The sequence below is a fragment of the Loxodonta africana genome, chromosome X (assembly GCF_030014295.1).
Source record: "Loxodonta africana isolate mLoxAfr1 chromosome X, mLoxAfr1.hap2, whole genome shotgun sequence".
Taxonomy (NCBI): domain Eukaryota; kingdom Metazoa; phylum Chordata; class Mammalia; order Proboscidea; family Elephantidae; genus Loxodonta; species Loxodonta africana.
Window position 1 is genome coordinate 133,002,617 of NC_087369.1, and position 26,186 is coordinate 133,028,802.

The 26,186-nt window shown below is 42.4% G+C and overlaps 1 protein-coding gene across 1 annotated transcript in view; it reads right to left on the minus strand.

Moving 5' to 3' along the window:
* TRPC5 (transient receptor potential cation channel subfamily C member 5) overlaps window positions 1–23,631 on the minus strand; it is a 163,146-nt gene extending 139,515 nt beyond the window's left edge. The window contains exon 1 of the mRNA XM_003414797.3: window positions 23,254–23,631. Within this exon, the coding sequence (XP_003414845.1) occupies window positions 23,254–23,631 (378 nt within the window). The remainder of the gene's footprint in view (window positions 1–23,253) is intronic.
* Between the last annotated feature and the right edge of the window lie 2,555 nt (window positions 23,632–26,186).

Consider the following 26,186-nt stretch of genomic DNA (forward strand, 5'->3'; position numbering starts at 1 on the left):
AATGGCTCCTCCTCCTAACTCTGATCTCATCTCCTCCTGACCACCCTAATGTTGTGAGCACTTGACCTCTCTGTAAGATTGTGACCTTTTTCAAGGCAGAACTGTCTTAGTCTGCACTTATTTTCCCCGCAACATCTAGCACAGTGCTAGACACAGATTTGTCACTCAGCAAAAGGCAATTCCATTTCCTGTGTGTCAATGTGAGCTAGTTCTCTTAGGCCTTTCCCATGCCCAGCTGAGAAGGTAGACATGCCAAGACTCTACAGTGAGGTTGGAACCCTGGTGGTGCAGTGGTTAAGAGCCTGGCTGCTAACCAAAAGATCGGCAGTTTGAATCCACCAGCTGCTCCTTGGAAACCCTATAGGGGAGTCCTACTCTGTCCTATAGGACCGCTATGAGTCGGAATCAACGCCATGGCAATGGGGTTTTTTTTTTTAAGGCAAGGTTAGCAGACTGGCTTCATAGGGAACTACTCTGAGATCTAGAAAACCAAGAATACTTCCTGCCTGTCATTTTCATGTTTCTATTGCTTCAAAATGGAGGTTCTGATCCATAGAGCACAGATTTCTACTCCTTTTCCTCCCTCTGCTTCTCCCTCCCCTCATCCTGCTGCTTTTCCCTCCCCAGGCTGTGCAGGGACCATGACTATTAGAACAGCATGGTAAGAAAGAGTTCTATGAGGGTCAGAGGTTTCTGGTAATAATCTGGACTTCATGATTTGGCTTACAACAGGGGCCAAATAGGTAACAGAAATGAATGAAGAGAGCCAGGCCTAAGTACATATGCATAATTTGGGTGAGTTATTCGTTGGAACTGGAACTTCAGGGCATACACTCTCAAAGGGAATTTTGTCTGGCGGAATGCAGTTGGTTATTGCCTTATGGATGTTGATCACTTTGCTTGTATTTGTAAATCTATTTCATTCCTGATGGCCTACAGCAGGGGTCAGCAAACTTTTTTTGTAAAAGACTAGATATTTACGTATTTTAGGCTTTGTGAACCATACAACTCTGCCACTGTAGCAGGAAAGCAGCCATAAACATTACACAAATGAATGGATGTGGCTGTGCTCCAATACAATTTTATTTACAAAAACAGGTGGCAGGCTGGATTTGGGCTGCAGACTGTAGTTTGCAGACCCCTGATGTACTGGTTCCCTCAATGAATGAGTTAAATAAAATCTTTGACAGGTATTTATTTAAATTTGTATGAAGATCACCTTTAAAACCTTTTAAAAAATTATCCTTTAATAGCCATTTTGTGTTCAGCTTGAGCTAGGTGGAAAATTCTGTTTTATTCTCCTTATCAAGATTTGCCTTCTCTTTGAACTCTTCAAACTCATACTGAATGATCTTGGGCTTCCCATTAAAAATCACGTATTTTAAAGGCCGGGGGGGGGGCGGTAGTGTTCCGGAAAGAAAAGGGAAGGAAACCAACAGGCCAAGAAATTAGATTTGGCTCGTATTATCTACAACTGTACTTCTAAAGCAACCTGGGGCATGAACCCACTTGACTGAATTTTAAAACCTGCAATGATGTGGGCTAAGAACATGTGCACTAAAGAAGTTACAGTGCTTGCCTCTCCCTGGGGCATTGCATTCAGGCCCTAAGGAGTTTGCTCCTGGGTCTGCCCTAGGATTCCTTGTTGGAAACCGAGCAGCATATTCTGGGATCCTTCCGGATTAATGAGCATGGGACAGAGCTACTTGGCTCAGAATTCGTAAAACACTTGCAGTGCAATGAACAAAGTGAGCTAAAGTCAGCTTCCTATTTTCAGCTAAATTCCATTGCTAGAGGACACAGCAGAGGAATAGACAATTCTCTTCTCTCTCCAATCTTAGGGCTGGCTAGACTTTTTACAAGGGTTACTGTTCTCAAGGGGTCCAAATAATACATTCATTTCCATTAACTTCATCACTGGACAGAATCTATTAATTGGAATTTTTCTGAGCCCTATTGTTACCTGACTTAGGCAGGCACCCTTGGTGGAGTTTATCACAGGCTTCTGAAATTAAACCCCCCATTTGTAATTAATGGACAGACCCTTATCAGGATCCACCTCATTCATGCCCACAATGCCATCTGGTCACAGGCTGAACCTCCCGATTGGCCCTTCCGCCCACAGCTGGTCTGATAGCATCATGTTGGAAATGAATCTCCCGTCTTGTGCCTGAATTTAGTGAAATTACAATCTCTTTTTTTCTACCTGCTGGGTCCCCTCCTTCCCTACCTGATCATGTCAGATAAAATCAATGTTCAGTGTTTTTCAGCAGCCCAAGAACTGCTGGAAACCAAATTTCATTTCTTTGTATTACTCAGAAATGAAGAACACCAGCATCTAATCATGTCACAGTATCAGCTGCCCACTCTGCCTACCTATAAGGTCAGTTAGCTAGTAGTGGTGATGCGTGAGCTACTTTGAAGCGGCCATTGGCATCACATGGGAAGTAATCTGTTTCCCAGACTCTGGTAAGAGAGAATTATCAGAATTAAGATTTGCTGTATCATCTCAGCTGATTTCAAGGCCAAGGTGTATCTAATTTAGATTGGAAAACTAAAATGGACAAAATTTATTAGGGAATAGTGTCACAGAACCAGGAGCCCTCGTAGTGCAATGGTTAAGCGCTTGGCTGCTAACTGAAAGGTCAGCAGTTTGAACCCACCAGCTGCTCGACGAAAGAAAGGTGTGGCAATCTGCTTCCATAATGATTACAGCCTTGGAAACCCTATGGGGCAGTTCTACTCTGTCTTATATGGTTGCTATGAGTTGGAATGGATCCAGGGGCAACAGGTTTTTGGTTTTGGTTACAGAACCCACTTGGTTCTGTATTGATATGTAACAATCAATACTGTATATAACAATGGCCAGCATCAGCCTGAGTAACAGCTAATAATACTAATATCTACTGGTTATTGAGCACATTCCATATGCCAGGCTCATCCTGAAGCATCTCATTTAGTCCTTACAATGACTCTATGATGTAGGCATAACAATTATCCCCATTTTACAGCTGAAGACGAGAGGCCAAGCGGCTTGCCCGTGGTCGTATAGTTAGGAAGTAGAGAAGCCAGAACTTGGACCCTGGCAGTCTGGCCCCAAAGCCTGTGCCGTACTGTTAACCACATACTGCTCTACCACAGCCAGCAAAAGACTGACAACTTGATTTATTACATCAATAAATAAATCTATAATCAAAATATCGAGTAATCAGACATATCAAGTATTACAGTATTTACTGGATATTATTTAGCCTTATCAACTGATATTCTACCTTAAACCTAGATAAACATTATCTAAGGTTTTGCAGTTCACAAAATCATTCCTGATTTCTCATCAGATGGGGGCTCTTAATTTTTAATAAAACAAGAGCTAAGTCTATGAGAAAATAATACATAGCTAACTTCATAGGTTGTGAGTTTATAATTTCAGGGTTCTATTAGGAGGAAGGAAACCCTGGTGCATAGTAGTTAAAAATTTAGGTGCTAACCAAAAGATCAGCAGTTCAAATCTACCAGGGGCTCCTTGGAAACCCTATTTTTTTTTTTTTTTTGGTTATTTGGAAGAAACCTGGAAAGGTATTTTTCTCAAATCTAGATTTCTCACAAAGGGTTAATTAAACGAGCTGCTCCGTACATTTTCCTTTGTAAAATCTGGGTTATAATGAATGATGGGGGGCCATTGACTCCAAAATTGAGGTGAACTCTGGGATGGATATTAGAAAGCAAGGAAAAGGTAAAAAGTTAAGGTAGGAAGTGCATACACTAAGATTGGCCTTTGGCGAGCCAGCCCTGTGTGGAGGCATTCTCTATAGTTACTACTTTCTTTTTTTTTCAGGAAATTGTAAAAATGATGCATGAGTAGAAAATAAGTAAATCATTCAAATAGGTGTTGAGAACCTCTATTTTGTTTTAAGTATTTCATAGTCACACAATTGAAAAAATTGGTAGGTATCACCAATAGTCTAGGTAGGTCTGAAGAGCTTGGCTGATAAAAATTAAGCTCAGTTGGCTCTCAGAGTGTAAAAGGAAGGTTATAAAAGAGTAATTCTCGTCATTACTCTTAAAAGCAGCATGAGATAAGTCAGAATAAACAAAAAGGCCTGAAGTAGCCTTTTTCTGGGTTCTGGTTAGCCTTGGGGTAGGTAAGAGGCCTTCCTTAAAGGTATAAAGGAAACCAAACCAGAAAACTAGAAGCAAAATTCATGTTAAATAATATCAAGAGTACTCCCTTTGCCAGTCATGGTTTTCATCTCACACTGTACATACAGGGCATATGATGTTTTGTCTTAAAGTTGCTCAGTGCATATGCAGGCATCTGACTCAAAGGTTATAGAATTGCAGGACAAGGCTTAGGAGAAGTGATTATGTCACATTCATCAAGCAATTACTGAGCCCCACATTTCTGCTTCTCTCACTTCTCCACACCTGAGGTAAGCCAGGCAGCTGGCAGTAGTCTCCCACGGCAGACTACTACTTCTCACCTGTTGGCAGCGACTTTAAATGTGGGCATAGTGGGGTAGGGGATGGAGTTAATTCATCTTCATGTGGCTCACATTGACCTTTTTCGCAAAGGAAACATAAGGTTGTCAACTATCTTCCATCTTCAAAATCTCCGGAGTGTGGTAAAACATCTGCAGGATTGAATATGCTCTTCTAGCCCTGGTTATTGCTGCCACATAGAAGCATTTGGTGTGCCGTCAGGCAAAGTGCATAGGAAAGTAGGGGGTGATTATGTAGAATAGTTCAGAGTTTCCCCAAGCTCAGAGTTAGGAGAAGAAAAAAGGCTTTATGATCTGAGTTATTCAGTTTGGTTGTCTGGAATGAACATAGTAGCTTTTCAGCTTTTCCCCTGATGATGAAACAGGAGCAAATGTACCTAAGTTGTAGCACAGAGAGTTCAGGAAACCTAAAAATACAAGATATGGCCCACTGGCTGGCTCAGCCCCATGGGCCTTTCAGCCCAGAATTCTGTTTCTGAGACATAGAAAGAGATGTTGGGGGCGAGCATGAATGTTTTTCATGCTGTCAGTTTCAAAGAAGTATGGCCCTAGTATTTCAGGGTTCCATAAATATTTCCTTGGGGTTTTAGAAGCTGCAAACATATCTAAATCCAATCCGTCCTTAGAACGTCTTTACCCTTTTTCACTGTACCACTGTTGGGGGTAAGGAGGTCAGTCATTTTATTACGTGTTGTGGAAATCACAATGGATCATTTGTCCTAAAAGTCTGGCAGGTTTCAAAGGCTCTCTCTGCCTTGTGACATCTTAGCAATTGATGAACTAGACTCAATTCTCCTTCTCCATAGTCTCCATAATTTGACAGATTTCTCTGCATTTTTTCCAGATTGAAGAATTGCTAGCTTTTTAAAAAGTCCGCCCCTAATTGGAAAAAAACCATTTCCTTCCAGGTAATTTGAAGGGAGTAAACTGGGTGTAATGAGGCCGTTGTGGTTCAATGGGAGAATCCTTGCCTTCCTTTGCCAACGAACCAGATTAGATTCCCTGCCAGTGCACCTCGTGCACAACCACCACCCACCCATCTGTAAGTGGAGGCTTGTGTGTTGCTCTGATGCTGAGCAGATTTCAGTGGAGCTTCCAGACTAAGAGACTAGGAAGAAAAGCCTGGCAATCTACTTTAGAAAATCAGCCAATGAAAACCCTATGGCTCACAATGGTTTGATCTGCAATGGATTATGAGGACGGCAGGACCAGGCAACATTTTGTTCCATTGTTCATGGGATCACCTTGAGTCAGACTACTCCGTAGAAGCCAACAACAACAACAAACAGACGGGTAGTGTAAACATTGTACTGAATTCTCCAGAGAAGTTAGAGACAATCTGGGATTGTTTAAAGATCCCTTTAGGGCAGAGTTTCTCAACATCAGCATTACTGACATTTTGGATTGGATAATTCTTTGTTGTGGGGTGCTGTCCTGTGCATTGTAGATGTTGAGCAGCATCCCTGGTCTCTACTCACTAAATGCCAGTAGCACCACCCCCAACAATTCTGACAACCAAAAATATCTCCAGACATGGCCAAATGTCCCCTAAGGTGCAAAAACACTTCAGTTGGAAAAAACACTGCTTTACAGTGTGAAGCTTGTTTGGCAGTGGGCTTACTGGAGCAGAGAGAGGCAGGACTTGCCAGAATTAGTCATACGAGTCTTAACCTCTTCTATCCTAATCTACCTGAAGATTACAACACGTTCCCATCATTACAGTTCTCACTAGGACAATGTTCTCAGTATCTGGAAGGACAAGGAGTAGGAATACTCTTCCCTTCTCCCAGGAGGGTTTATTAAAATTTTATTTGGTGGGTCATTGAGTTGTAAAAACTTTAGTATTGTGCCATCCATTACAATAGCCACTGACCACATTTGGCTATTTAAATCTAATTTAAATAAAATTAAATAATATCTAAAAAATCCAGTTCCTTAGTTGCACTAGCTACATTTCATCTGCTCAATAGCCATATGATGGACATAATGGACATCATAGATAGGGAACATTTCCATCATCACAGGAAAGTTCTATTGTATAGTGATGCTCTAGAAGATTGACAATTGGTGGACAAGAGACACCATCTGAAGCAATCTAGAAAAGTCTTAGCAATAGGTAATAGCTAACATTTACCAAATACTTAAAAGCATGCTAGGTACTTTGCTAAGTACTTGACATGCATTTCATTTATGAGGTAGGAACTACCAGTATTTGTATTTTATAGATGAGGAAACTGAGGCTCAGAGAGGTAAAGTAACTTGTCTGTGGTTACACAGCTAATAAATGGAGGAACCAGGACTTGAATCTAGGTAGTTTGAATCCAGAGATTGGGTCGTTAACAAACACGATATATAGACTCAAAGTGGTCAGGTGGAATGAAGGCTGTCTAGCATCAGAAGTAGTCCAGACATGCTGGTAGTGAATAAGAGGGAGGTGTCGTAACAGGTGAATGGAACATTGTATCAGGAGAATGTGGATATAGGCAGAGGTCCAGGAGACAGGTGGTTGGTATTCTGGAGGTCCCACCCAGAAAAGAAAAAAAAAATAGGGGTACTGGGCAGGATATAAGACAGGGACTCAGTTATTGGAATTAGTCAAGGGTTTCTCAACCTTGGTCCTTTTGACATTTTGGGCTAGATGATTCTTTGTCGTGGGCGGCTGTCTTGCACATTGTAGGATATTTACCAACATCCCTGGCCTCTACCTCCTAGATGCCAATAGCATACCACCCCCCCAAGTATGATGACCAAAAATGTCTCCAGACATTGTCAAACGTCCCCTAGAGGTCAAATTTCTCCCCCATTGAGAACCACTGAGCAAGAGTATAAAACAGAGGCTTAGTTACAGAGCGACAAGACAAGGGCTCAGGCCTAGATGTCAAAGTACAAGATTGAGGGAGGACCAGCAGCTTTGCTTACTTGTTGCTGAACTGCTGAGCCACTGGCCTCTACTTTTAAGAGTGCCCATGACTAGAAACAGGATTAGTTCCAGAGCTGGGACTAGAATAATCATCCCATGGAATGAAGGAAATGAGCTACAGGTGTATAGAGCTGGAAAAGTCATTATGGAGATCACCTTTCCAAGGCATTTTTTTTTCCAAGGCATGGCTTATTATCCTCAGACACACTGAAAAGGAGGCAGGGGACATGCATCACATGATAATATCACAGTTAGGGCCGTTGATTATCATCAGAATGAGAACTCCTCAAGTTTTGAATGCTGTAAGCAAGCATTAGGCAAACCTACAACTGCTGCCATTAATGACAGGAAATACTTTTCCTGGTTGGTACTGTTGGATGTACTCTGGGGGAGTTTGTATTCGGGTTCTTTCTGCTTGTACACCCCACCTGGGATTTCTGAGTAGCTTCTCTCAGAAACACCCATGCAACCAGGAGCCCTAGTTCTGCAGCAGGGCTTGGCTAGGGTTGGAAAGCCTTTGAAAAAAGGAAGCCCAAGGGTGGACAATGCCAAGAAGTCTAAGCTCACCTAGTATAGACATCTCAGTGGGACTCATTTCAAGAATATTTCTTCCTTTAGCAGAAAAACAGGATTCAAAAGCCTGTGGTGGCCGTGACAGCATACACCATGATGAGCAGTTGATTTTTCAGTACACAAATGGATTAAATTACTGGGCCACTAATAAAACAGAATTCACTTTTAAAAAGTTATATAACTTTTGGTTGACATGAAAAGCAGCTTAAGTCATTTCTTGATTGAACTTTCTTATCATGTCGACATCATTCAATTGCAAGCAAGTTCTTTCCACACACAGCCTTTGACAAGCAAAGGTTTACTAATATTCGTGTAATGCGCTGCATATACTCATATATTTTCCCTCTATCACATTTTGAGAGGGGGAAAAATGAAGAAAATACCCCCCCTACTCCCATAATTTCTCTGTCTGACATTTAATTTTATTGCTTTGAAAATGGCAGCTGCATTGTCAATAGAGCCTTCTTAAGCAGAATGCTTTTGGTTCTTGTCAGAACAGACCAAATGTTGAAGGAAAGGAGCAGGAGCTTGGTTACCTCTGGTTGGAGATGGAAGAAGGGAGAGCTACTCTGGGCTTCTAACCTTCTCATGCCTGCCTTTCTCCCTGTATGGTCCCAGGCCGGGGTTATGGGCTGCCATCTCCCTAGATGAAGTAAGCCAGGTGTTCATCACTACTGAGTTAGGAAAACATCAGCTGCCTTGTCCTTATTTCCCTGAAGTCCAACAGGCCCCAAATCTGAAACTTGAAAGGGATAGACATTTAAAATGTAATGATGACCTTTCAATCACTTGATAAGAATGTCCTTCTCTCTGAAAGACACATGTAGCCAGAAACCTCATAGCCTCAATGTAGTATTTTACTCTACAGCGCCGTTAACTAGGTTCTGATTCATAGCGACCCTATGTACAACAGAAGGTAACACTGCCCAGTCCTGCGCCATCCTCACAATCGTTGCTATGCCTCCACCCATCGTTGCAGCCACTGTGTCAGTTAGTAGGGGATAAGAATCAAAGATTGGTGAAAGTTGCAAGTGTGGCAGTAGTTGAGGCCCCCAGATGTTTGATTGTTTTACCCACGTTTTTCAGTTAGGAAGGGAACACAGTTCTCAGCTCTCCAAAGACTACATTGATTCAGGGGATTGCTTGTCTACTGTCAAAAAAAGAGAAGCAGAGGTAATCAGGTATGAAAGGGCAAGACTTAGCTCCCAGCAAATTCTTATTCGTCTATGGTCTCATAATGCCATTCATTCATAAACTCAAGACTCCCTGGAGGCCCCAGACATACATTTGACAATTTTGAGCAACTGACACTTGCACAGAATTGCTTTCGGACTTCTTTTATGCCCTACCAAGGTCTGTTCCACCAAATTAACACTGGAGTGTTTAACTCTTTCAAAGAGGCGAAAGGTTAATATACCTTGGATTGATTGCAGTGAGAGAAGGATGGACTAGATGGCCACAATGGTTCATTCAATTCTGATGATTCTATGATTAAGTGGGCCACAGCCAAACAGATATCTAGCAGAACTCCAGAGGATTTATGCTAGAAATGTGTCCACACATCACTGCCTGTGGAGTTATTAGTGAACCCCGCTGTGCTTTTTATATATAGTGGACTTTGTATTCTTGCCTCTCTACTAAACCAATTATGCACCTATTTAATGTGGGTTTGTAAAGTACTTTTAGAATAATTCTAAAACATTGCTCACAGCATCCCTGTGAGATTATTTGGTATTATCCCTTCATTTTTCATTCATTTAGTATTATCCCTGCATTTCAATGGTAAGAAGTTAAACTATAGAAAGGTTGAGTAATTCGAGAGATGGAGTCAAGATGAGAACTCCACTTCCAGACTGCTCATTGTACCAAGCTGCCAGGGCTGATATATGCATTGTAGAATTGCAGAGTTGGAAGAGACTTTGGAGATGATATAGTCCAGTCTCATAAAAGATGTTTAACACCTTTGGCAGCATTACTGCCCAGTGGCCATTCTGCCTCTTCTCAAACGTGTTATGTGGTGATTTGCCATTCCACTTCTCCATAGTGCTGAGACTAGTGTTTTAAAATCAGGTAGCCACATTCCCTCTTCTCCACTGAGCACAACTGAAACACCCTTGGGCTACGCTCCCTGGTCTGGAAATCTTTATTAGGATTTCTTTCCTGTCTTGTAGTTCATCCTGTCTAGGCTCAAGGTCGCTTTCTCACTCATCTGATGAACCTATGGATGCTGCTGATGAACGAGGGCTCAAGGGTCTTTCAGGCAATATTTCAGCTTGATTCTAAGGAAAGAGCTCAGGATTGAGTGTGATAGTGTTCTGATTAGGCCGAAAGGTTCCATCTGGCTGCTGGGTTGTGTTCTCAAATCCTGATTGTGTTCTCCACGAGGAATGGACACGATCCTACCACTTGAATGATTTAGCTGAATTGATTAACTCAGGTATCCTCCTAGGTAGTTTAAATAAAAAAGTAGTGAGAATTATTAAAGAAGGATTCCCAATTAAAGAAAGCCTATAAAAAAAATTTTTTTTTATCTGATGTGAGTAGCTTCACCCAAATAAAATCACAATATTTTCTCCCAAGTAAGTACCAGGTTCTGGAGAGTACTTTCCACTCTGATCGGACAAGATATTACCCAGAAGAGCTTAGTACTGGCAACAGAATAGGCAAGCTCACTTGATCCTGCTTCCTGGCTTACAAATAGGAACTAGGCAATTTTAAAACTGTATAGTCTTTGATTAAAATGATAAATATTTTAGCACTGGAAGAAGGAAATCAGGTTTCCAACCGGGAAGGCAGAAAAATAATGACTCCAAGGAAAAGCCAGGGCTCACCACTGTGTTTCCCGTCAGTAGTATGAAGGGGAAGACTACTTGTTTACCAAAGGCTGTGAATTATGACCACATCTTATCATTAATAAATGTTTCAGACTCAGTGCTAGGGGCTGCTGGCCATCAGCTAAATGGGTTTGTTTTTAGACACAAATGTTTTGGGCTTTTGGAAGACATATTATGATGCTGTCTTGCCTATACTGCACTAATCTGGCATTGGGTTTAATACATTCATTAGTGATACAGATGTGGTCATAATTCATAGCTTTTGCTAAACAAACTCCAGACTACTGAGGGGGTAATAGTGGCGAGCCCTGGATTGGCTGTCATTATTTTTCTGCTTTCCCTGTTGGAAACCTGATTTCTTTCTTCCAAAGCTAAAATCTCTACCGTTTTAATCAGAGACTGCCACGATCTCTAAATTACCCAGTTCCCCCAAAATATTGTCATCTCAAACAATTCATGTGGCCTTCCTTCCGTAACTCTCCAGATCCCTGTCATTTTGCGAGAGAGGCTTGCTTTATGGGTCTATGTGAGTATTTGGGGGCACCATGGAACTCAGACAATGTTGCCTTGGCTTTTGTTTAGAGCAAATACAATCTCCTTAGACTAGCGAGCACTTGACTGAAAGAAAATTTATATATCTTTAGAATGTCTTTCCTCTCCACTGAGAGCTGAAATAGAGGACACTGTTTAGCCTATAAGATGTAGAATGTAGGTTAGATGCAAGGAAGACAGTTCCTAGTATTGGACTCCCTAATGGAGGACTAGAGGATGTCAGAGAATCCACTGTGAGTGGCTTTTAAGATAGAAGAATTTCATTTTAATGTATTAGAAATAACACTCAATTGAAAGTCAGAAATTAAGAATCTTAACTCTGCTATAAAAGTCACTCTGTTGAGCCTGGACAAGTCACTTTCCCTTTGTATGTCTCTCTTTTTCCATCTATAAAATGGGGAGGAGGTGGACTAAACAGTATTTCCAAGTATGAGATGCTCTTAAGTTGACTCCTTCATTCAAAAAATTATTTATGGGGTACTTGGCCATGTTCCAGAAGCTGTTCTAGGCACTGGAAATTCAAATGTAAACAAAATACCTTCTCTCATGGAGTTTACATGTTAGAAAAATGACATAGAAGACAGTGAACAAATATGTCAGGTGGTGATAAATACTGTGAAGAAAACTGAAGGAGGGCAAGGGTGTAGAGAGCAATGAGGAGGTGTTATTTTTATATAAGGTGACCAGGGAAGACCTGCTTAATAATGTAGCATGAGAGCAGATATCTAAAGAAGGGAGGGAGCCAGCTATGCAGATATTTCAGGCAATGGGGAACATTTCAGGCAAAGGCACTGAGGCTGGACAATTTCTCTGAGAGGTGAGTGTGGCTGAAGCTGAGCGAGTGAGGGGGAATTGTAGGAAATGAGAGCAGAGATAGCAGGGGGTCAGATTATACAGAACCTTGTAGGCATTAGAAAAAACTGTGGAGGGCTTTAAGCAAGGTGGCATGGTGTGACATATATTTTAAAAGGGTGGTTCAGCATGACAACTAAGAGCCCAAGAGACAGAAAGGGCCACATGAACCAGAGACCTACATCATCCTGAGACCAGAAAAACTAGTTGGTGCCCGGCCACAATCGATGACTGCCCTGACAGGGAGCACAACAGAGAACCCCTGAGGGAGCAGGAGATCAGTGGGATGCAGACCCCAAATTCTCATAAAAAGACCATACTTAATGGTCTGACTGAGACTAGAGGAATCCCAGCGGTCATGGTCCCCAAACCTTCTGTTGGCACAGGACAGGAACCATCCCTGAAGGCAACTCATCAGACATGAAAGGGACTGGACAGTGGGTAGGAGAGAGATGCTGATGAAGAGTGAGCTAATTATATCAGGTGGACACTTGAGACTGTGTTGGCATCTCCTGTCTGGAGGGGGGATGGGAGGATAGAGAGAGTTGGAAGCTGGCAAAAATGTCACGAAAGGAGAGACTGGAAGGGCTGACTCATTAGGGAGAGAGCAAGTGGGAGTATGGAGTAAGATGTATATAAACTTATATGTGACAGTCTGACTTGATTTGTAAACGTTCACTTGAAGCTCAATAAAAGTTAAAAAAAAAAAAGGTGGTTCAGGCTGCTAGGAAAAGACTAGATTATGTGAGGCAGTGAGTGAAAGCAGGAAATCAGGATACTACTACAATTGTCCAGGTGAGAGGTGACAGTGGCTTGGACTAGGGTGAGGTGGTGGGGGTGGGAGCAGTTGCCAGATTCTAGGGTTGCTTAGAGTGATTCACGGCCTGAAGGCTCTTGTTAGGGACATCTCGTGGTTTCTTTTATCCTTTGAGACCTTTCCAGATATTATCATAGTTCGCACATCTCCAACCTGTGGTAGTTTGATTTATCCCCTTTGTGAATTCTCAAACTTACTAAATCTTCTCAAATCAAGTAGGAAAAAGTAACCTGGTAACAGACAATTGAGGCTGTTGGTAGCATCACTCTAGAGACTGCTGGAAGAGAAGATACTGTGAGCCTCTACATATCAAGGATCTTTCTGGCGTATCAATCAGGGCTACCTGATTGTCCTATTTAGACCCTAAACCAAAAACCAAACTCATTGCCACCGAGTCAATTCCTACTCATAGCGACCCTACAGGACAGAGTAGAACTGCCCCATAGAGTTTCCAAGGAGCATCTGGTGGATTCTAACTGCTGACCTTTTGGTTAGCAGCCGTAGTTGTTAACCACTACGCCACCAGGGTTTCCATTTGGACACTAGTATTGGTGTATTTTCTCAGTGTCGCAAACACATTCTCAATCTAGACAATTATGTCAGTGTGGCACCAAATAAAGTAAGAATTTGGAAATTATATTATTTGATTAACATAGACAATCTAGAGAGTTTAAGCCAAAAGTTGTATCACACATTTTTTCCTTCTTTTAAGTTTCCTCACTACCAAGGAAATCAAGGAAAATATTTTCCTGTATAATGTGACCCTTGTCATATTTTCTTTTCTGAAGTAGCAACTCTGCTGCCAATAAAGTCAGGGCAAAAAAAAGTGGATAATAGGTTTTTGCCATTGCCTGGGAGTTAGAACTCATTCCTCCACTAAAAACTAACTTTTCTTCTTGTTTCTGCCTCCTTTCTACTTCCCTGGGGCTTGAGGTATAAGCCTGTCTGTCTGATACTCTTCCTCTGTGCCTCCAATTTTATAAACTCTGGCTATAACAGCAATATAGACTTTCTTTGGCACAAAGATACATAAGCACTAAACAGTAAACTTAGAAATAAAGGAACTATTAAGCATGAATACTCTTTTATCCAGGTGCTCACACCAGAGAGACACTACAAAATTTTAAGCATCACTTAAAATAATCTTGTTCTTTTATAAGGTAGAGTCCTGGTGGCACAGTGGTTAAGAGCCTGGCTGCTAACCAAACAGTTGGTAGTTCAAATCTACCAGCTGCTCCTTGGAAACCCTATGGGGCAGTTCTACTGTGTCCGATAGGGTCACTATGAGTTGGAATCGACTTGACGGCAAGGGGTTTAGTTCTTTTATGCAGGAAAGTTAAAAGATCTAGAATACAATTAGCTTTGCTCTTTCCTCCAGAGTTGCTATAAAATTCTGGGTAAATCACTATTCTCTAACAGATGAGAGTGAAAATCTTTAAAAAAAATAAGTATTCATGACCTTAATATACAAACAGCTTAGAGAGATCAATAAGAACGAAGATGAAGACTATAGTAGAAAAATGTGTAAAAAATATCAACAGTTGGTTCACATAAGAATAAAATGGAAGGCTTATAATTTGAAACAATCCACTGCTGACTAGTATGCCATTCCTTCTTTCTCCCTTTCCAGCGACCTGGAAAGCTTATTTCCTTTGTGAAATGTTCCTCCTTAAAACTTCTCTTTCTCCTGGTACTCAGAGTGCCCTCCTACATTGCCCACATCACACATTTTGGGTGACAGAGCATATAATTCTTTGTGCTATTTTATCACTGTCCCATGTTTATTGTTGCCATATGGAAAGGAACCAGTACAAAGAAGTGTTTGGTATACTGGGATAGGACAGCTGGGAGGAGAGATGGGAAAGAGTTTGCGACAGGGCCATAAGCTGGAAAAACCAATAACAGAGTAACCCAATGAGGGGTCTGGGGTGAAAAGACTAAATGGCTGCCCACTAGACAACTGGACATGTGAAGTGACGGGGAAGGGGATGATATTACACACAGACAAGACTTGCCTGCCCAGGACAGAGAATAGGACACTTCCTCACTAGATATGTGTATGTGGGATAAGGGTATATAAAATAGAGAGCCTGAGGCTAAAGAATGGGAATCCTGAGTTGGTGGTGACCCTGAATAGATGGGGGCTATGGCTACAAAACCTCATGTGTTTTTTATTTAGTAAATTACTTTTGAAGTTAGTTCATCCTTTCTTCTTTGTAAATTGTTGTGTAGCCAGCTCCCTTGGTCTGTTTGAGAACAAGTTTAAATAATTATTTTTTCTTTCTGAGATATAAGCATCACTCTCTTAAGTCTTTTGTGTCCCGTGAAACACAAAAGGCTAAACCTACTAAGATTGGTTGTTTGGCTGGACAGCACGTCCATATCTGGTCCTCCACGTGAGTATAAATTTCTTGAGGGCACTAACGGTATGTCTCAATTTTATTGTGAGGCATATGATTAGTAGTCAAAAATACTTAGAAAATCGAATAGAAGTAAATAAAATCAATCACCCTCTGTGCCTCTGTCATCCACGAGTTGTTCTAGATAGACATTACATGTAGGTGCTTTGTTTATTTTCAGCATTGTTATAAATGTTAACACTCCTGATGATTCCTCATTGGCAGGGTGGAGTAGAAGGACTGGCTTGCAAGACAGAGATGTTTGTGTCAGTGCAGGCTCAGGTGAATGACCTTGGACAAGGCACTTCAGATCAAATGATCTCTAAACTTTCTACAATTCCATTCTGTGAATAACTTGGGCCATGCGTACTGTAAGTCAGCACAGATACGTGACAGGAGATAACTTAGTGCATCAGTTTGGCCAATATGATGCTACGCAGTCATTTCTTTCTTTTCTCCCAACTTGAACTGACTATTTTCTTGACTTTTTTGACACAACCCCTTGGTTTTGGCCTAGTACTTTGACTTTGGAATGGGAATCAAAGCAAATCATAGAAGTAAAGCTGTTACTCAGTTTATTATAAAGACCTAGTCTTGTGTTGGGCAATTCAGGTAACAAGGAGTTAATAATATATGAATACTTTTTTTGTATTGATGATAATAATATGGGTGTCATATATTAAATGCTATGTGCCACAGATTATGTCAAATATTTAGAATATGTCAAATATTTAGAAATAATTGTATCATTTAATTCTCACAAGCAACCTATAATAACCCCAGTGTATAGATAAGGAAGCTGATGCTCAACAGGGTAAACGACCTTTCCTAGGTTACCCAGTCTGAGCTCTTAATCACTATGTGACAGTGGGTGCTCAATACGTTTGCTGAATGAATGTATGACATTAGCCAGCAGACGCTATCGATATGGCTTTAACTAGTAGGAGTATTAGTACTATTTATTGTGTACTTACTATTTGTTGTCCTTGGATGGTGCAAATAGTTAACGTGCTCACTGCTAACCAAAACGTTGGAGGTTCTGGTCTACCCAGAGGCACCTTAGAAGAAAGGCCTGGTGATCTACTTACAAAAAAATCAGCCATTGAACACCCTCTAGAGCATAGCTCTACTCTCACACACATGAGGTCACCACAAGTCTGATATCAACTTGAAAGCACTGGTTTTTTTGGTTGGTTTACTATGGGCCAGGCATTTTTCTAATATAAATGCATTATTTCATTTACTTCTTGCTATAACTCCATTGTAATTCCCATTTACTGATGAAGAAACTGATTTTTGGAGAGATGAAGTGACTTTTCCCAGGAAACACATCTAATAAGTGGCTGACTCCAAAGCCCATGTTCTTTCTTCTACTCCAGGCTGCCTATAAATAGCAAGGTGGATTCTGGAATTCTCTCCTTTACTTCCTGCTCTCAGATTAAGTGTTTGAGATTTGTAAGCTAGACTCTTCAGGTCCTCTGTACTCCGGTCACCTTTGCACGGGCTCTCAGTGTTCCCCTCCTAACTGTGCAATCTCTTGCAGAGACCAAGGCACGATAGGAGGAGGAATAAATGGAGTGTTTTGTTGCTGATTTTCTACTATCTCAACACACTTTTCAGTGTTGTTGAGACTTAATCTCTCTAGCTTATCTGTGAGACCAATTTTAATTTGGAGCCATCTGCCACAGACAAATGAGTAATTATGGCAGAGCACAGAGGGGTGGGCCATGGGGAGAAGGTTGGCTTGGCCTCGTTCTGCTTGCTTGCATTGACGCAAGTGACCAAGAAAAAAAATTGCCTGGGTGGCTCCAAGTTGATGCAGAGGCGAGTAGCTCTACCTCTCTGTTGTTCAAATCTTTGGACTCCAGTGAAAGAGAAGGGATGACTTTGGGGTCATGCAGCTTGCCTGGCAGCAGAAGGGAGGCCATTGCTATCAAGGCTAGGCAGAAGGAGGTAATCTGTGAACCAGGCCAGCTCACTCACCAGCCAGTCCTTCTCACTGTACTGGAGGTGCTTTGGGGTGAGGGCCACTTGCTAGCTGGCCTCTCCCACACAATATGACATGCTAAGTCAAACTGACAGAGTAAAGCTGAAAATAATAGTCACCCCCTTCTGTCTAGCATTTTTAAAAGCATTTTTCCAAAAGACTTTGACATACCTTCATTTTATTTCTTCCTCAAAACAGGCCCCTGGAATAGGTGGGGAAGGGATTGTTAACATCATTTTGCAGATGAAGAAATGGAACTAAAGAGTGATTCTGTGACTTGCCCAAGGTCACCCTGAGAGCTACAGGATGGCTAGCACCACAAACTCTGAATTAGACTCTGTTACTTAGTCACTGTGACCAGCAGATTTCCAGCTATATTTGCTCTTCAGGGACCAAGGAGGTCTGGGAATGTGTGTATGTGTGTGTGTACGCACAAGTGGGGCTTTGGATTTAAATGTTGGGGCTCTCACCTGCATTTCAAATAGGGCAGCTCCACTTGTATCTATTTAACATCTGGGCAGAATTTCTTCTGATGAAAAGCTCTGCTGTTGATAATGTTTGAAAACCACTTGTCTAGACCAGTATTTCTCAAAGAGTATATAGACTTCTTACCTAGGTGGGAGTGGGTTTGTTAAAATGCTGATTCTAGGCCCAAAACCCAAGATTTTGATTCTGTAGGTATGCAGTGAGGCTCAGGAATCTGCATTTTGACTAGTTCCCCATACGCATAACAATTGCTTTTTGAGCTGGTTTTGAGTGAACATAAATACAAGTCTCTGTATTGTAGCTGGATTTGTTCTCCCTGCCGATAATGCTCCTGGAGTGGCTCCCAAAGTCAGTGGGCCAAAGGTGACAAGTTTGATAGACAAAAACTAGCTGGCATTAGACCTTCTGTAGGCCAAAAATGTTGACTCCTGAGAATCATTTAGGAGTGTTACTGAAGGAACCACCAATCCTCCGGATCACCAAATCTACCCCTGAGGAAATAGACTATAGTGGTTAGGAAATGGGCGCTGCTAGAGGGTAGGATTTCTAAAGCACCCCATGCGCTTCTCCTTTTGTGATCTGGAGCAGAAAATTCTATCTGATAGAGCATCATCATTTTTACTTTAAGATTTGGTGCCTATTAAAAATGTAGGTCTCCATTAGAGTGTTGATACTTGAAGCCAGTGTTAGTCATTCATGTCTAGCCTCAGATGTTTATCTGAGAGCAGTTCTGAGAGACAAGAAGAGGAAGAAGAGTATGAGGGGCCATGTTGCCAGCCTGGGGCTAAACTCTTTGTACAAGAAAGCCAAGGGAGGCATTGTTCTATCCACCCAGGATTGTTGGAGGTCAGCTGTGCCTAGTCCCCAGGTGAGATGGGGAGGGTTTCTGAGAAAAAGGACAGTTGTTTGGATTCTGCCTGTGGGAGCAGTGTCTTCCTGAGAGTGGCCTGCCCAGCTGGTCCCAGGGTCCTTTGGGAGGCCTGTGTTTGCTCACATCTCTCATTGCTCCCAGTTAAACAAATCTTGTTTTTGTCTCCCAGAAAGGCAGGGCTCCAGCACTGTGGCAGCCTGTTGTTATAGTTACTGACGTATGACTTATCACAGCAATTGTCAGAGCAATGGCAGAAAATGGAATTTAGCAGAGGCTGGTGGTGGTGGTTGGGGGAGAGAGGAGAAGGCTGCTGAAGAGACTTGGTAATAGAGTTGATGGCTTTGTGGATTTGTACATACGGTTGCAGTATCCGAGTACGAACAAAGGAGGTCTTACATTGGCAGTGTGGCTGAAAGGGTCCTGGTAGAGACTGCCTGTCCCAAGTAGCTTCACTCAGGTTCCATATGCCTGATGTTCCACCATGAGTGGTTCATTCCTGTTAGTTAAGTATTGCCTTTTCCCAGGGGAGGTCATGCGTTAGAGTGTACTTTAGCGGAGGTTTATCTGGTGCTTTCCTTCTTAACAGGCAGAGTCTCAGGGTTTGCCAGAGCACTGGGAAACTAAATGGGGAGAATGGGGGCCATCAGATAAGGACTTGGCCTACTTTCAAAACTCAGATAGGGGTGATACTGCTAGTCCCTTTTCTTTCTTCTTTTAATTTTGTTGTGCATTAGGTGAAAGTTTATAGCACAAATTAGTTTCTCATTCAAAAATTTATACACAGATTGTTTTCTGACATTGGTTCCAATCCCTGCAGTATGTTAGCACTCTCCCCCTTTCCCTCTCCACTCAGATTCCCTGTGTCCATTCGTGTTGAGTTTTCCTGTCCCTTTGTGCTTTCTCATCTTTGCTTTTAGGCATGTGTTACCCATTTGGTCTTGTATACTTGATTGAACTAAGAAGCACATTCCTCACGTGTGTTATTGTTTGTATGGGCTTGTCTAATCTTTGGCTGAAGGGTGAACCTTGGGAGTGACTTCATTACTGAGCTAAAAGGGTGTACAGAGGCAATACTCTCGGGGGTTCTCCAGTCTCTGTCAGGCCAGTAAGTCTGGTCTTTTTTTGCGAATTTGAATTTTGTTCTACATTTTTCTCCTGCTCTGTCTGGAACCCTCTATTACGATCCGTGTCAGAGCAATTGGTGGTGGGCTCAGAGTGGTGGAGACTGTGGCTCATGTGGCCCATTGGACTAATATTTTCCTCATGTCTTTGGTTTTCTTCAGCTAGTACCTTTTCTGGTACCTCACTTGTGCTCTCAAAATACTTATGAAACTAAATGAGATTGAATATGAAGGTACAAGAAGTCTTGTTCAATCAGCTAGCCATGTGTTTTTCTGGGAGAAACACTTAACTCCTTGATATTCATCAGCAGATATTTATCTGTCACCCATTATATACTAGGCACTGGGATATGTACTTGGAGTTCTAGTGGCACAGTGGTTAAAGCGCTTGGTTGCTAACCGAAAGCTTTGCCCTTTGAACCCACCAGCTGCTCTGTGGAAGAAAGATGTGGCAGTCTGCTTCTGTAAAGATTACAGCCTTGGAAACCCTATGGTGCAGTTCTACTCTGTCCTGTAGAGTTGCTATAAGTCGGAACTGACTCGGCAGCAGCGGCTTTGGTTTTTGGGTTAGGTACTCATGGGGGAAGGGTGGAAGCAATTAGGCATTACATTTACCCCTGACATTTAAGAAACACTCCAGTTACAGAGACAAGACATTTACACAGGTAAAGCTAACCAACAGTATAAAGTGGTACATGATTGGTGCCAAGTGAAAGGCAGAGTCAATGGGCTGTGGACCGAACAGGTAGGCAAGATCACCATGGAGCAAGGTAGTATGGGCAAGCCTTAATTCAGATTAGCACATCAAATTACCTAGGCACTTAACAGGACTATGGGGTAAAATGGGGCACAGAACAAATCTGTTTGACGGGGATGGTGAAACGGAGCAAATAGAGATGTAACATGCTCACATCTCTCTGCTTTTCTCTTCTTCCAGATCCTCCAGGCTTCTCCTTTCCGGACAGCTGTTTCATCATCCATTGCTTTACCCTGCCTCAGAACTCCTGTGCTGGGAATCCAAACACTTAGACTGCTAGGGAAGCAGTATAGTCTAGTGGTTAAGTGGGTGGGTTCAGCACCTAGGCTGCCTGGATTTGAATCCTAGCTCTATATTTACTAACTGGGATATTAGACAGTTAGCTTCATCATCCTGTGACTTGATTTATCTCATTGGTAAAATGGGAATGATGATGATAGTGTGTGTCTAACAGAGATATCCCTGGGTGGCTCAAAGGTTAAGCACCCAACTACTAGCTGAAAGGTTGGTGGTTTGAACCCATCCAGAGGCACCTTGGGAGACAGGCCTAGTAATCTGCTACCAAAAGGTCACAGCCCTGAAAACCCTATGGAGTAGTTCTACTCTGCACACATGGGGGTCATCATGAGTCGTAATCGACTCAACGGCAACTAACAACCACAAAGGCAACTAACAACAACAAAGACGTTGGGAGTATTAGATGAGTTAAGTCACGTAAGATACTAGCACAATGCCACGTGCATATTATTGATTTATTAAGTGAATATTTATTGAGTGCCTGTGATGTTCCTGGTAGTTTTCTAGTGCTGGAATAAGCAGTGAAAAAAAGAGACAGGGTCCCTTTTGCCTTGGCACCTCTGAGATGCTAATGGGAAGCGCGGGGTGGGGGGATTCAGGCCCTGTGCCCAAGGAACTTTTAATCTAGTATCTTGCTTTCTGCTCAGTCTATTCTGATTCTTAGTCTGTGAGTTATCATCACTTAGCTTATTTTTATTACTTTTTGTTTAATTAGGAAAGGATTTAAAGCTATGAATTTCCTTTTGGTCTAGCTTTGGCCATATCCCGTAAGTTTTGATGTTGAATATTTCCATTCTCAATATTTTCTAAGTATTTTGCAATTTTGATCTTTGATTCGTACTATCACTACTTTTTGGAACGTGTTGAGGTATTCCATTTTTGATGATTCACTATTTTCTTTGTCTCCCTGCTATGTGCCCAGCACTGTGCTCCCAAAGAAGAGACAGTGAAGAGACCTGTTTGACTTGAGGGATGTTTAAAACGGCCTAGGGGAAGACAAGACTTGAAAAGACCATTACATGAAGGGTATTGAGTGCTAGGCTTCATGGGTTGGTTTCTTTTCTAATGAGGATCCATTGTAGTTATTGAAAGAATGGATGGGGATGACAACATAATTATGATATTTTAGGAAGAAGAAACTAGCATCATTGTTTAGGATGGCTTGAAAGAAGAGAAGAGGCTAGAAGTAGGGAAATGAGTTAGAAAATTTTTATATTAGTCTAGGACAGTGGTACTTAAACTTGAGTGGGAGGGCTTGTTAAGGCACAACTTGCTGGGTCCCACTCCCAGAGTTTCTGGTTCATTAAGTCTAGGGTGGAAACAGAAAATCTGCATTTCTAACAAGTTCCAGGTAATGCTGATGACAACTTCTGATCTAGGAGAGAGAGGATGAGAACCAGATCCAGAGTGGTGGGAGCTGGGCTAGCGAGAAAAGAAAGTATGTAAAAGACACTGAGAAAGAAGAGACTGTAGGGCTTGGAGATTGGACATGGAAGAAGGGAAAGGGAGGAAACAAAAGTGACTCCAGAGCATTAAATCTACATTCCAAGGATGATAGGAGAATCAGAGAGTCAAAAAACAAACATCTAGGGGTGGACTGCAGTCGCATGACAGGTACTAGGAAAATATTCGGGTTCCTATATGCATCTGCATCTGAACGTGCACTGTAGTATACAAGTTTAAAGGCCTCCTATCCTGTTTTTGGGAGAGAGTCTCATGAGGAGAAAGCTATGTCTGGCCTCTCCTTTTCTAGAATGTGACCTGTGAGTAAAGGAAGAAAATGAAGATAGAAAGCAGGAGTTAGGGAGGGTAGAGTCCTGGGTGGCACAGATGGTTACCCGCTCAAGTACTTAGCCAAAAGGTTGGCAGTTCAAACCCACCCAAAGGCACCTCGGGAGACAGGTCACAGCCTTGAAAACTCTATGGAGCAGTTCTAATCTGCACACATGGGGTTGCCATGAGTTGGCAACCAAGAACAACAACAACAGGGAGAGTAAAAGGAGCTTGACTATTCTGAAAACAGAGTACATCTCTGAATTATAAATGATTGATTGATTGTATATAGGCAAATGCCGACAAAGAAGAGGGAAATAAGTGAAACTCAGCATGGGCCAGGCAGGGTAGCTATAAGAATACCACCTGAGATCGCTGATGCAATTTCTCAGAGCAGAGGGTTTCTGTGAAGGAGCCTTTCATCTCTAGCCTAGCTCAGCCTACCTCACCTTCCCTAGTTTCAAGGCTTCTGGCCCTGTCATCCTGTTTTCCCAGCCTTGAGGGGTTTCTCTTACCTGCTTCTCTCCACTGGGCCGCCTGTAACTGAGAAGAAGCTCCACAGCACCCACCACTTCCTTGCGGATGGCATAGAGCAATGCATCGCCCACATACACGCTGTGGTTCAGCAGTAGCTCCATGATCTCTAAGTTCTCGTTTTCAATGGCAATGAGCAGGGCACTCCGACCCAGAGGGTCCATGCAGTTGATGTTGACATTGTAGTAGATTTCAGCCTCCTGTAGGGCCTGCTTCACTGTGGCATAGTCCCCCTTCTCCACGGCATTGAGGAAGGCCTTCTCCTCCGCAGAGAGCTCTGTCTCAGCCCTCACAATTTGCAGGGGAATGCGGTCCCGGTACGGTGAGTAGTTGACCTTTTTGTAGTACAGTTGGGCCATGGTTCATATCAATGTGTAAACCTGGATGAGGAGAGAGAGAGGGAGACTGAAGACGTGCTTATCATACTTGAAGGTCTCAAGTAGCCAATTGTGGCGGCAGCCTTGACAAAAGGTTGGAAAATCCCCAAATCTTTCCTTTTCTTCTTGCAGTGTGGAAGAGAAATCCCAAGCTTTTGGGTCAGAAAGGCCTGGGTTCAAACCCTGGCTTTACCATTTGTCAGCTCTGTGACCTTGGACAAGTTATTCCAGCTCTCTGTGCTTCAGTTTATGGTCATTAAAGTTATCACTATTAATATTACTAGCAGTTATCATTTAGTGACTCCTTACTGCGTACCAGGCATTGTGTAGAGAATAACTCCATACGGTAAAACTGCCGGGAGAGTTAAATGAGATAATACACTATCAAAGCGACGACCACAGGGTAAATGCTGAGACAGGGCACAAGTTAGTTTCTTCCTTTCTTTCCTTCTGCTGCCTGAAAATATTCATGGTAATACTTCTGATCAGTGATGCAAAGTAGGAGCTCATCTCTGGTCAGTTTCCTTTGGGCCCTGGGCCTATGGGGCTGTGCTAATTTTAATGATTACATTTGTAGATGGCCCAGAGGCAGATGCTAGGTTGAAATCCTAATTTAGTGCTAACTGAAACCCCACTTCTTGCTGCTGCTCCCTTGAGAAGGAGTTTTGGCTCCAATAGGCCAAAGGCAGCCACAAGAGATACGCCTGTACCCCTCTGCCCAGCCATCGATTTATCCCTCCACCATTACAAACCAAAAAGCTAACAGATCCTGAGGGTCTGTTTGATGTAATTCTAAGGAGTGAATGGTCTGTTTTATATGGACCCCATCTAATGCCAGACTATATTTAATGGAATTGATTTTAAAGTAAAAACCTACTTATTACACTCTTTCAGTGTGTTTCACTTTTCTGTAGGAGACCAAGAAAAAAACACGGTCTTTGCCTTCAATTGCATAGAATGGATAACAATATTCTTGCCTCACAGTTTACAGATCAATTTCATGCACATTCCTCATTGCGTCCTTGCACTAGCCCTGTGGGAAAGGACTGCTTATCCTCTCCAGGGGAGGAGGCAAGGCTTAGGCCTATGAGGTGATTAGACCCCCTTTCTCTCCCATGCCTGAGACCTCCAAGACCCTGCAGAGACTGGCGAAGGATGGGCCTATTTAAGTTAAGTGTCTTTTGTTATTAAACTGCTTCACCAGCAAAAGGCAATGAAGGTGGGATCAAAAGCCCCTTGTCTCATCTCCTACATGTAACAGAAGATGAAGATATAAGGCTTCCACAAACATTCGCCTCCCTCTTCAGGTAATTACATCTCGGCTTTGGCAGAGGGAGAAGTGCACATTATACCAAGAGGCATTTGCAATTCATGTGCTTGTGATCTTCTGGGAAGTTAGTGTTTGAAGGTGAGTCTTGCTTCTTGCCCTGAACAAGGCCAAAGAACAAATTTCTCTCTGCATGCAAAATCTCAGGAGAGCAGGATGCTGCTTGGCTGTCTTGAGAAGCACTGATACTTTCCTGTGCTACTTTCAAGTAACTCAGCAGTGGCTAAAGGAAAGCAGCACTTAGAGTAAGCATTTGGCACTAAATAGCAAATGGCTTTGATAATAGAATGCCTCCCTGCCTCTTAGTCCCTGCTATAAACAAAAAGAGGGCAGGAAGAAGAGACAGCGTGACCTCCTGAACAGAGATTCAACAACCTGACTCTGTTTATTTAGTTTAATCAACATGTATGCACCAAGGGCCTTCAGTGTGCCTAGAGCTATGCAAGTCATTGAGCAGGGATGAAAGAAGAGGTCCCTGCCTTTGTCATCTTTTACCTGGACCATTGCCCCAGCCTTCAAACTGATCATCCTGACTTCATTCTCTCCCCTCCAGACCATTTGCCACACTGTCCCCAAGTTATCCTGTGAAACACAAAACTGACCCTATCATCTCACGATTCTCCTCGGTGAGTTTCCTGCTGCCCTTGTGGTAGAATCCACACCTCTTTCTGAGGCCCACAGTGTCTCGTGTTAATTCTCCAACCTCATCTTAAGCCATCCTTTCACTCTCATCCACTGCTCTTTGGCCTTGTAGACCTTCTTTGGATTCTTCCAACATGCCAAGCTGTTTCCCACCTCAAGACTTTCGATGACTGCCTGGAACACTCTTCTCCAGCCCTTTTTGTCTTTCAGGCCTCACCTAAATGCCACCTCCTCAGAGCAGCCTTCACTAACCACTCTCTCCAGAGGAGTGCCACCTTCTTCTTCTCACCATTGTACCCTGTGTTTTTCCTTCTTAACGCTTATGACAATTTGTAGTTACATATTTCTTTGTTCTTACTGGGTAATTATCTGTCCTGTCCAATTTACCTGAAAGATAAAGTTCAGAAATTGCATCTGCCTTTATTTTTCTAGCAGCTGCACCTAGCCCAGTGCCAGGCACGCACCCTAAGTTCCAGCCATATTGAGCCTGTTCTCTGAGTTGCCCTTTTAAGACTATGCCTTTACACATAATGTCATCCTGTTCTCTTCATTTAACAAACTCCTATCC